The sequence below is a fragment of the Phyllostomus discolor genome, chromosome 3, assembly GCF_004126475.2.
Source record: "Phyllostomus discolor isolate MPI-MPIP mPhyDis1 chromosome 3, mPhyDis1.pri.v3, whole genome shotgun sequence".
NCBI classification, from domain to species: Eukaryota; Metazoa; Chordata; class Mammalia; order Chiroptera; family Phyllostomidae; genus Phyllostomus; species Phyllostomus discolor.
The window spans coordinates 196,217,478-196,230,484 of record NC_040905.2 but is presented as its reverse complement, the minus strand read 5'-3'; the positions used below and the strand labels follow the sequence as shown (position 1 = coordinate 196,230,484).

At 34.4% G+C, this 13,007-nt stretch overlaps 1 protein-coding gene across 1 annotated transcript in view; it reads left to right on the top strand.

The window, feature by feature from the left end:
- Positions 1-9,138, top strand: part of SHOC1 (shortage in chiasmata 1) — a 63,527-nt gene extending 54,389 nt beyond the window's left edge. The window contains 4 exon segments of the mRNA XM_036022049.1: positions 2,622-2,753; positions 4,255-4,404; positions 5,047-6,016; positions 8,534-9,138. Of these exon segments, the coding sequence (XP_035877942.1) occupies positions 2,622-2,753; positions 4,255-4,404; positions 5,047-6,016; positions 8,534-8,634 (1,353 nt within the window). The 3' untranslated portion in view covers positions 8,635-9,138.
- The last annotated feature ends 3,869 nt before the right edge of the window (positions 9,139-13,007 follow it).

The window sequence follows — 13,007 nt, the reverse complement described above, 5'->3', positions numbered from 1 at the left end:
AATGATAAATGTAAATTTGTCTCATTTATTAATTCAAGTGAAGTTTTACCACTTAATCAGCCTCTTTTCTTCCCAGCTCAAGGCAAACAGTTATATGTAAAATATGCTTAGTGTCATTTCATTCCTCTGTGCACTGAGTACATGACACCAGAGAGCGGTACTGTATTCAGATACAGTGACATGGCTTGTAGAGGATATGTTCCAAGGAGGGCATTTGGGGATGAAATAGGAGGCCCTGCCCAGGCATGATCCATTCCAAATGGAAGTCTGCTCCCACCTGGATCAAACTATTTCAAAAGCTTTTCAAGTTTTACATAATCTAAAACTAGGTTAGTTTTTCCACAGAATTTGAGAAACAGCTGTGATCAATTTATTCATACTCTACTATAAATATGAAGGTCTGTCCAGAAAGTACCCAGCTGCATACTATGAAAAATAGACACTTATTGAACAGGATACAAGAAATGTTGTACACAGGACAATGATGCCTCAAAGTACACACCTTGGGACCTCACACAGTTGGTGATTCTTCCAGTCACCATCAGCTGCCCCATCATATTTTCCTGAGTCTCATCAATGGTCTGAAATCTCTTCCCTTTCAAAGGTGATTTTAGTTTTGGGAAAAGCCAGAAGTCACAGGGCACCAAATCTGGGCTACAGAGGAGCTGAGTCACCTGGGAGATTTGATATTTTGCCAAAAAACTCTGTAGAAGACGTGATGCATAGGCAGGTCCGTTGTTGTGATGAAGCTTCCAGTCACCATTTGCCCATAGCTGCAGCCTTCTGAATCATCTGAATGGCTTCCACAGAGGAATGTTCAAGCTTAACACAAATCTGAGGCAAATTCATTGCCCTACTCACTCGGTCATATTGAATGTGACGGCTACACAGTACACATGCTCACTCAGTGGCATCTAACACCCCCACTGACTAGTACAGTGAAGTCATCATTGTTCACACACACACATTCCAGTCTACTCTCCTTGGCTGCCAGATCACATCGATGTCACACAAACCGTTCTCATTATATTTACAATGGCTGGACTTTTTCCACACAGACCTTGTATGTCACCAACACTCAAACCTCCCATTCTCCTGACTTAATGACACTATTACATTAGAAAGGATTCCCTACATTCATACATTGTTTTTAGAGTATACATTGTTTTAGAGTATACTGTCACTTTACCATAGTTTATTTACTAATATGGCTTTTGGCCTTTTAGAGTGCATTAGTGTGGATTTTTTTTCAGGCATCTGAAGAGCTTAGCCATAAACCAAGTATTAGGAAGTTTAAGTAAATTTTTTAAACTAAAAGAAAATACTGCTAGTAGTTTTATGCTTTATTTTATTCTAATTTCAAAAAATTCTTTAAATTTGTTATGGCCTGTCTTTCCAAAAAATGCATAGATGCACACATATGCAAAATTTGTAAAACAATATTAGGGAATTCCTGAATTTGCTGAAGTCTAGCCAGCCATAAGCTCTGCTCTAATAAAGTAATGTGATAAACACCATCACAAAATTATGCCTTTTAAAATAAAGTTTATATTCAAATAAGAATATGAGATAGTCTCAAAACATCCAAAACTTAGCAATGAAATAAACTTGGATTCAAACAGTATATTTCTGTGCACTCTATACATATTTACTATAATTGAAAGAAAATCCTTCTTTAGAATATACATATTCATTCCCCAGGTATGTACTAACAGTTTTATATTTGAAACTTCTGAAAGAAAATATTGTTATAATTATTTTGTGAGATTTGTACAGTCCTTGCTTTTTAAGTTTCTACCACAGGACAGGATATTTATATTTCTAAGATATGATTGTTTAGGGTGGTATGTCTCTGCCCACATTAAACTGCTAACTTATGAGCTATCTTTCCTTCAACCGAAGTTATGAGAAGTAGATAAAGATAGAAGTGAAAGAGGAAGAGAAAGACTGCCATTTCAAAAGAGAGAAGGGCCAGGAGGGAAACACAAGTGACAGACATGAAGCAGAGGAAAACAAATTCTTTTTTTAGCATTTAGTTTAATACACAAACACATTTTTGGCAGGAGTATCTTAGTGTTAAATATGGTAAGACTGGTTGAGAAATTCCCAAAATGCTGGTGATGGCTACTCTAAATCAAAACCGTACTTTATTTCTTTTTGAATAGAGTTTGAAATTCATCTGCAAATTTACTTCGTTTTTGGAAAATATAACACTATATTTTTTAAAGTTCTTGTTTTTAGTGAGAACTATCAAGTTAATGTAGAAAAAGCTTAATATTAAACATTACTAGTGATTTCCAAATTGCTTTTACTCTGTAGAGATAAATATAACAAATATATTTAAAATATTTTATTAATAAATGTCAATGGAGTGAAGAAAACCAATTTAGTTCCAAAATTGGAAACTACAAGGATATCAAACTTAAAGAGAGAAAATTGCTTATCCTTATGAATAAAATATCCTAGATTTCACATAGAGAAATCAATAAATTAATCTAAATTAGTGCTCAAAGATTAGAATCTGCCATTTTTTATTTTTCTTCTAATTACAAATACATTTTGAATGATATATTTTGCTTCCTAATATTTCCTACAGTCTACCATTAAATTTTTTTTTTTAGCTTATAATTGCCCCTGGAGTAGAAGAGACTGCATTGATGATTCGACGAATTGCTGACCACAATTTAATGACCTCAAAGAGAGATCCTCATGAATGGTTGGATAAATCCTGGCTTGAAGTTTCACCATCTAAGGTAGTTTATTTCCTAAATTAATAAATTAGATATTTACAAAGCAAATATAAATACATGTATTTGAATTTTCTTTCTGGTAGCCTATTTTTGTCCTCTAATGATTATATGAGCATGTATGACAATAACTATAATATACAATATTTACATAGATCATTTCCCAGAATCATCAGTGCTTTTTAATTTCACATTACTTTTTAATGGGATTTTTATAATGAACTTTCAAACCTAAGTTATTATAGGGTGATCTAATAACTCCAATTCCTAATATTTAAAAAACATAACTATTTTTATAGTTCCTAAATTTAAACATTTAAAAATAGTAAATTTATTAAGAGAATAACAACATTTTATTATTTCATGATTTGTCAATAATTCAATTACAGAATTGTAACCCAAAGTAGAGCTGTGAAATACTTGTTAATTTTTAGAAATTTTTGTTTGAGCATAAATACTTCCAAGATCTCATACCAACTCAGTGTTTCTATTACCTTTATTTTTTAAATATATTCAAATCATGAAACCATAAAAAAAAATGACAAGGCTCTTTGTGTCTGACATGGAATAATCTCCAAGATAGATTATTAAGTGAAAACTGAAAGTTGCAGGACAGAGAGTAAGCAGTATATTACTATTTGTATAAAACAAGGGAAATTAATATTTATATATATTTGCTTATAAGTTAATAAAATACCTCTGGGAGGATGACAAGAAGATACATTGGTTATTTTCAGAGAAGAGAAGTGGAGTAATGGGGTGGGAATGAGACTTTTTACGTTTCAGTACCTATACAATGTTGAACCATGTGACTCTTTTACCTATTCAAAAACTAAAATTAAAAAACAAATAAAATAAAATATTCATATATACTAAATCACAGACCTTTTACATGCTTAAACAGATCTCAGTACTATCAGCAAGTGTGGGTAAAATTAACTATTGCGTATGTGTGCAATTTCCCTCCTACCAAGGTATGTCCAATATGTTCACATCTGTCAATTGATAAAAATGCAAGAGGGTGCAAAAAGCCAGTGCAGTCCAGGAAAAAAGGGAATGTGGAAATAGTAGAGATGGCTGTTATATTTCTAGACTTTTTATGATATATCTCTAAAAACACACATTTTTAGACTGTCAAGGTCAGTTCTGGTTGACAGAAGTTCTTATATACTGTTCACAAGACTTTCCTGAAATTATAACATCTCTTAAATACCATAAATATGATTCATCTTAGTCAAACAGTGATAGTATATGGTCTACAAAGGGAGGTCCTACACTAAGTCCTCCAAAAGATTTCTCTTTAGGTAATGTAGCATTAATTAAAACAATTTTCATGTGAAGAAGGTGAACCAGTCTTTTTTGGATGAGTGAGGAGACTGAACAAACTTTCAGATCCTGCCCAGTTCTGAGAGTGTACGAGTCTTTACTGCGTACAAAAAAAAAAAAAAAAAAAAATGAGTCACTCTCAAAAGACCACTGGCTTATAATTCCTAAAACTCTTTTCTAGGAAGAAATGTATTTACTTGATTTTCCATGTATTAATCCATTGGTGGCTCAGCTCATGTTAAATAAAGGACCTTCTCTTCACTGGATATTATTAGCAACTCTTTGTCAGCTTCAGGAACTCCTACCTGAAGTTCCAGAAAAAGTGTTAAAGGTTAGTTACTTGAGATCTTTATTCTTACATAGGTTTATTTCCTTTCCATCTGAGTATTTATTTTTACCATAAGGTTTTCAAAATGAAAGTATCCAAGTATAATTGTTTTGGACTTCACACAGCAAAGAAATAATTTACTTGACCTAAATTTTACATAGAATTCCCATTGACTGTCAATTGAATTATACATTTTAAAGCTATCTTATATAGATAATTCAGTACAGTCAATTTATCACACTTTAAATCATTTTGAAGTGTTGCTGTGCTCCAAATATTCAATTATACACTTTATTCATATTAGTTTACATAATCTCTTCCAAACAATCCTGATACCCTTCATTATAATAGTAAAGAGAACTTTATTATGAAAAGAGCCTTATTGGTAAAATTTTTAACTTTTCATGTATAACTTGTGTAACTAAAAATTCTATTATAACTGATTAGAACATAGATGCAAATTACAATTATTTTTTCTTTTAATGTAGACTAATTATGTTGTTATTACATGGGTCAATATAATACTCATGAATGAACTACTTAATTATATTTAGCTTCCCTTCCATATAGATAAGCATTTTTATCTACATTTACTTGACTGATGTTCATATTTGTATTGCATTAATTCATTTTTAATATTTTTAGCATTTCTGTGACATCACTTCCTTATTCAAGATTAGTTCTTCTTCCACAACATCACCTCGAATTTCATCACCTCGGGAAAATAGGAATCAGACTAGAACCTTCCCTCCTCAGAGTTTAGCTTCTGACTCTTCATACTCTGTCATCCAAGAACATAATGAATATTGCCAGTACCCAGACTTAGAAGACACAGTGCAGAAAGACACAAACACCACTTCAAATTACAACTCTTCCTTTGCGGAACTAAGGGAAAGAGAAATGCCACACCTTTTACCATCTGTGACTTCTTACAGACAGACCAGCTATTGGGAACACTCCAGTTCTAACCCTGACATGGTACAGAATAGTCCCTTCCTGATTAACATGGAATCCAGGAACTCAGCTGGTAACTCCTTTCTAAACCAGAATGACTCACAGACAGATGTCCTTCCTTTGGGTCTAACACAAATGAATTATGAAACCAGAATATCACCAATCAACACTCAAAAGAGAGCTGCCCCTAATTTTATAAATTCTCAGCAAAAGGGAACACATGAAGCAAAAAGACCTCTAAGTAAAGAAGTATCTGCCCCTGTGCTTTCATTAGAGTACTCTCAATCTCCTCCTCATTGGAACTATAAGACAAATGTATGGGAACAAGAGAAGCACTCTTTCAATTTACAGTACAATGCAGAGCAGACTATGTGTGACAAATGGTACTCTCAGAAAGAAAACCTGTACACCATTCAGCAAAAATGTCTATTAGATGAGTTAGAAGGCTCCACAGGCAAAAGTTCAAGTGCTGGGACTCAAGAGACTTTCTGGAAAGAATTACCATCTGTCCCCAGCTTGGATTTATTTTGTGCTTCCGATTCTAATGTAAATAAAAAAGAATTCAACAGTCTTTATTTCCACCAAAGAGATGGAACATGTTTAGGACAGAAAAGGCATGCTGAATTTCCATCTCACTCAGGAGACCAGAAATCATTAACAGGTAACATTATTCAGTAGATGATAAATTCAGTAGATGATATTTTCAAATGTAATTTAAAATAATATAATCATCTCCAAATTAATTTCTCTTTGTTTTGATTACTATACTTGAAGAATCTTCAATAACTTTTGGTTCAAAGAGAAAACCAAAATTCTAATTATAGATATCTAAGAAAATAAATGTAAAGAAAATATGTCAAACTGAGGTAGCTTGAGATGGACTAAGCATTCAACTTCAGAAGTGAAAAACACAGAACAACTCTAAATAAAGCAGAAGACTAAAATTAACAAAGATTAAACAGAGAAACAGTGAATTAGAAAATTAATTTTTTAAAGATTTTATTTATTTAATTTTTGAGAGAGGGTATGGGAAGGAGAAAGAGAGGGAGAGAAACATTAATGTGTGGTCGCCTCTTACGTGCCGCATACTGAGGACCTGGCCCACAGCCCAAGCATGTGCCCTGACTGGGAATTGAACCCGTGACCCTTTGATTCACAGTCCAGTACTCAATCCACTGAGCCACACTAGCCAGGACAGAAAATTAATTTATTTGTCAGGCAGGGATATTTAATGAGCTCAGATTTATTAAGAGTTTATTATATGCCAGGTGCCATTCTAAGCTCTTTATGTGGATTATTTAATTATGACAATCCTATTAAACAGATACTTAACCCTTAACTCTACTGTGCAGTTGATGTTTCTGAACATCTAATAATATCAGTTTTTTGATGGACAACTTTATTTTCTCATTTCTGGTAATTATATATTTCTTTTCTGTCATTACTTATTTCATTGGCCTGAACATCTAGAACAAAATATAAAGTTTTAATGGTCATACAAGATAAGAAAAAAAAGGAGAGAGAAGCTCATGATTCAAAGCTCCTCTTTTGTATAGGCCCTTTTGGGAGGCCTGAGAGGGACCCAGAAAATCTTGTATTCTTTATTAAAAGAGGACCTCCCAAACTGGATAAGCCCCAGGGTCCACAAAACTTGGGCTGGGTCCCTTTCAACAGTTATAATTTGTTTTGTTCCTGATTTTAATGAAAAGTATTCTATTCCTAGTTTTGTAAGAACTGTTGTGAGGAATAGGTGCTGAATTTTATCCAAACTCTTTTTGACACCTATCGGTGAAAATCAAACATATTTTCTCCATTGACCTATTCGTGTCAAGGATTATATTTACAAGTTTAGTAATATTAAATCATTTTTGCCATTTCTGTAATAACCTAATTGGCTTTTGAGGAGTGATTTTTAAAATATGTTGTAGAACATGGTTGCTAATATTTATGATTTTCTTACATTCATAATGAAATTATTGTTATTTGTACACTCACATTTTGATATGAAGGTTATTCCAGCCTCATAAATGAACTGGATGAAAATTTCATCTTTATTCACCTTGGAACAAAATAAGCATGCAAATTCCTATTCTTGAACATAGAGCCCCAATATAGCATAATCCTCCCATTTTCTCAATGAGATTTCAGAAAATACATTAAAATATGTTTTAATGTTTAAGCTTTAGAAATATAGATGGAATAATCAAATATCTACCCACTTTCTTCATTAATTTAGTTATAAATATGTATTTTTAAATCAAATAAGTAATGTTGGTTAAAAATATTGAAAATATATTTTTAAATACATTAATTTTTTTCCACTTTCCCATTATTTCCATAAAATAATTTTACTCAAATGGTTCACATAAATCTTTGATGTTAGTATCTTCATTATCACTATGGCAACTTCTGATGTTTTTACTGTGGTCTTCCATAGCACATTATTACCTCCAAATGTGTTGTTTCAGATATAACATGTTTTGAATTCGTACTGATGCAGCTCTAGAAAATTTATCCAAAGCCTTTGGCATAACCTCAATATAATTTCCATTTGTCCAATAGATGTACATTTGTGATATCTACCATGAAATTATCTACTACATCATCTTCTTTAAATTTGCTTATAATTACATCCAACTCTTGCAATTATGAGACTTTATCTCCAGGAATAATTACTAAAATGGCTTTAAATTTTTAGCCTTCTTTTTTTACTGACTTAATCCCTGACCTTTCTAAATATTCAAATCTAGGCTATTTCAGACTAACATATAATATAACATATATAATACAGTTTTTTTAAGGTGAATCCATACATCATCCCACCTATCATGTAATAGAGGTCAGGATAAATTCTACAACATCACAGATATAGGTTAAGAAGCAGGCTGACTGTGGGAAAACTTAAAAGCAAGAATCTGAAATCAAGGGAGATTTACTTATTTGTGCAAGGTATGAGCATATGGATATGTGTCTATAACACGATTACTAATGGATCATTAGGTATAGGTACATTTATGCTAAAATATAATTTAATAGTCACTATTTTATGCCAGTTGGAAAATTTTAAACTTTGTAGATAGATGATAAAGAGACAGGATCCATTTGAATAGCGGTAGAAAACAGCTACACTGTATTATTATCAGCAATAAAATGGTTTTCCTTTTTATCTTTTTAACAGAGTCCACATGCTCAGAACAACTACAATTCAAAAAACGGCGTCTAGTGTATGAAAAAGTCCCTGGTAGAGTCGATGGACAAACTCGTCTGAGGTTTTACTGAAAAAGAAAGAATAATCCTACATGTCACATTCCATTGTTTTTGTTGATAACCCAGTAACGAAATAATTTAGATTTGGTCATACATTAAAGAAAATGCAACTGCTCTTAGATGTTCTTGGTTTTCAATATTAAATTTTCATAATGTATATTGTGCCCTATAGTTTGCATTCTTTGTGAGTTAAATATTCTAATTAGCATAATAATTGTCTTAAGATCCAGATATCTCCAGATTCACCTAAACATTGCAAAGTCTTCTTTAAAAGAAATAGAAAACTTTATTGTACATCAAAGGCTTATTTAGTTGCCTTCTGAAGGGCCTGAGGACTCCAGCTTCCTTCCCCCAGCACGACTTCTAGATGAGCCTCCATCTTAGTCTGACCGTCTCAGTCAAGAAGGGAAGGTCACTCCCTGACCCGTGTGGCCTAGTGGGCTGGGCACCGTCCCACAGGCGGAAGGTCACCTGTTTGATTCCAGGGTGCACATGCGGCTGACTCATGCTTCCCTCTCACATCGATGTTTCTCCCCTTCTCTTTCTCCCCCCTTCCCCTCGCTCTGATAATAAAGAAATAAAGTCTTTTTAAAAAGGTGAAGATTACCAGTCAGTCAATCCTCCATCACTACTAAGCAAGTTAAAACCTAAGACAAAATTGAAGTCAGAGAACTTCCAATTTAAAGGATATTTGTAAACAAAATTTAAAACAAATTACTAAGAGGAAAAATGCAACCCACATAATAGAAAAAGGGTTTACACTCCTATTATACAAAGAATCATACAAATTGATAGGAAGAAGACAACAACCTAATAGAAGAATGGGCAAAATACATAAATAGATATTTCATAAAAGTAGCCAATAAACATTTGAAACAGTATTAGGCAAATGCAAATTAAAACAATGTTACTGCGGGGGGGGGGGGTTTGCCTATCAGATCAGCAAAATTTTGAAAATTCAGAATGTCCAAAATTCAGACATCACCTTACTTGGAGCCTCGCCAGCGTTGGATACTGTTAATCACACCCACCTTTTTGAAATACTCAGTTTGACCTTTATACCACCCGCCCCGCTTGTCTCTTCTCTTTCTACTGCACCTTTACTTAGAGGATCTTTGGGTTTGCTTGAGTGTGTAGGGAGTGCAGACTTTAAGGAGAGACTATTCCTGGAAATCTAGTTAGAATTTCTTTTCTACTTCCTTAAAGTTTTGGCAGGATTGCTCCTAAGGTAAGGCTAAGGCTCCCCAGAATGCACACCTTCTTTATCCTATTTCTAGTCAGCTCCCAGAGGGGAGGAGTTTCTTCACAGGCCACAGACTGAGGCAAGGCTTGAGGCTGAGCTTTAACACCTGCCTCGCTGCTTCCTCACCAAATGCAGTGGAAGCATCTGAGTCCTCCTGCTGCATTTCTCAGTGATGTTTGCTGATCGAGTGAGTGAGCTCAGCACCAGCAGAGCACTCCCAGGGAGCAATGGTCACCTGAGAGCTGGAGCTGATCTACGAGCGAAGCCTGAAGGGTCTGGACTGGCCCTTGTGAGGGGCCAGAAGTGTCGGTTCAGCCTCCAAGATCCTCTTCCAAACACCCCATCATATAGAATTGTCTGGAACAGCCCCAACTTCCCAGACTAGCTCTTGCAGTAAAGACTTCGATCCTTTGCCTGAGAGCACTTCATTTCTTTATGCGGTTTTTCACGTTCTAAGGAGTGTTATTTGCATTTAGATTCATTGCTGGTGATAGTGATGCTGACCTTTGAGGTACTGTGAGAAGCCTTACTCCGAGTTCCTGGACCCAGCTCAAATTCTGTGGGCCTCACCAGGACACTGCGCCTCTTCCGTGTGCGGGTGCAGGCGGAGGTAAGATACTCCTCCCCTTTCCACTGAGACTCAGCGTACAACAGCGTACAACAGCGCCGGGGTGTTCTACCCCTTGCCTCTCATTCTAGGAGCCTGGGTCCTGTCCCCAGATACCGAGGCCCCTTCTGAAACACAGGATCAACAACAGAGTGGTGGGAGCTGAAGGCAAGGGGGCGCACAAACTAGCGACCCAAAGGAAGGGCTGAAAAAAATGCCTTCTTCTATCTTTTGCTTTTTTGTTTGTTGTTATTTGCACTGTATAACAGTTACTAATTCAATACTTAATTTAAATTCCCTATTTATTTAAATTAATTAAATTTAATTTGATGTAGTCAAGTATACACACCTTTTCTTTTTTGATTTCCAGGTTTCCTGTCTTGCTTGCTTAGGAAGGCCTCTTTTACCCTAAAGTTGTATAATTATTATCCTAATTATTCTTCTAATGCTTTTGTATTATCTGTCTTTAACCCCCGTGGATATTTTTACATAGTGTAATATAGGCCCAGTTTATTTTCTTCCTGATGGACAGGCAATAATGGCAGCACCATTTACTGAGTAAGCCATCCTTTCCCACTGAACAGACAAAAAAGTCAAGTCTATTTCTGAACGATTATGATCCATTCATCTACTTGCCTATTGGTACACACAATAAAATTTCTTATTTGGGGTTTTCTTTTCTAATTTTTTATTTTTTTAATTATATTTTCTTGATTCAGCAGATTTAAAATTCAGTTTTAATAATGAGCAAGGCAAGTTTCACCCTCCTGGTAGAACCACACACACCCACACAAGGTTTAAAAACTATTCTTGGATGCTGGATTTTTCCACATGAACTTTTAGATATTTTAATCACACTTCCTCAAAAGCGATAAAATAGGAATGCCACAAAATTTGTATGAAATTTAGATTTCGTAAAATTGCATTTTAATGAAATTGTGTTAATACCCTGTAATTTATGTAGAGCCTGTTCTATAAACATCAATAATACCTTTTCTTTGACTCACAACTTTTGTTAAATTTATTCTCAAGTTTTTTTTATTTTGTCATTAAAGTGGAAATGGGATATGGTTTCCATTTCCATTTTTAACTAGCTATTGCCAATGTAGAAATGCTGTTTTTTTCTATATATACTTTGTATCCAGAAAGCCTCCCAAATTCTATTACAAGTATTTCTTTTATTAGATTCTGATGAGTTTTCAAGGTGTACAATTATATAATCCATAAATATAGCTATTACTCCTAAAAAGTTTACTCCATTTTATTTTTCATCTTACTGCATTAGTTAATAATGCCAAGCAATGCCAAAAAGTGATGATAAGAGATATTCTTCTTTTATTCCTAACATGCTGAATGTTTCTACTTTTCACCATGTAGTGTAAATTTTCCTGTTGGTGTTGACAAACTGTCCTTACCATTAATTTTTTTCCATTCTTATTTCACTAATCCACTTAGCTTTTATTCAGAACAGCATTGAGTTTTATTAAATAACTTGTTGGCATAGATTCTCTTCTTTAAACCATTCATGGAATGAATTACTTTAATAGGTTTCCTTACAGTGAAATAGCTTTATCAGATTGTATCTTTCTCGATATACTACTAAATTTGATTTGCTTATACTTAGGGCATTTACATCTGTATTCATGAGATATCTATAGTTTTCTTGTACTATCTTACCAAGATTTTGCCAAAGAAAAAAGTGGAATAAAGAGAAGTTTTCTGTGGGTATTTTTTTAACATACAAAAAACTGCACCTAATTAACATGTGCAACTTGATGAGTTGGCAGATAAGGGAAACCACCCTCACAATCTATGCCCTGACCCTATCCGTCACCGCCAAAAGTTTCTTCTGTCCCCTTACTATTTTTTTGTGGTAAGAATAGGTAACATTAAATCTACCTTCTTAGAAAATTTTTAAGTATACATGTACAGTACAGCATTGTTAATTATAGGCACTATGCTGAACAACAGGTCTCCAGGAGTTACTCAACTTGTAAACCAAAATTTGTTTGTTAATGGAGATTTTTTTTTCAGTGCCATTGTTAAGATGGAGAATGGAACATGTTTAAAAGCTGATAGAAAAGGCCCAGTGAAGAAGATGAAGTGGAGGAGAGAAGGCATAATTGATAGTGTGACACTTCAGAGACGGTGAGCAGATCCAGAGAACAGCACCAGGATTAGGAAGGGGTGTGTGACGTATGAGCGGATGAAAGGAACTCACATGGGTTAGACTGGGAAGCTCAGGGGCCAGAAGTGAAGGGAGTTCCCATCTAATGGCTTCTATCGTCTCTACTGTAGCAATACGTATGCTCAAAAATACTTTCTTTTATTTATTTATGGTCTTACACATAGTTATGTCAAGAGCAAACATTGTCAGTAACAGATATTTCTGCATGTTAGACATCTATCTATTTTTACAAACTTCTACGAGTGTTTACACACAACGTTACCTCCCATTTCCAGCACGCAGTCCACAAGCAAACAGAACTTCACGAATCCCTAAGACAAAAAATCAGACACCCGGAATGTTGCTGC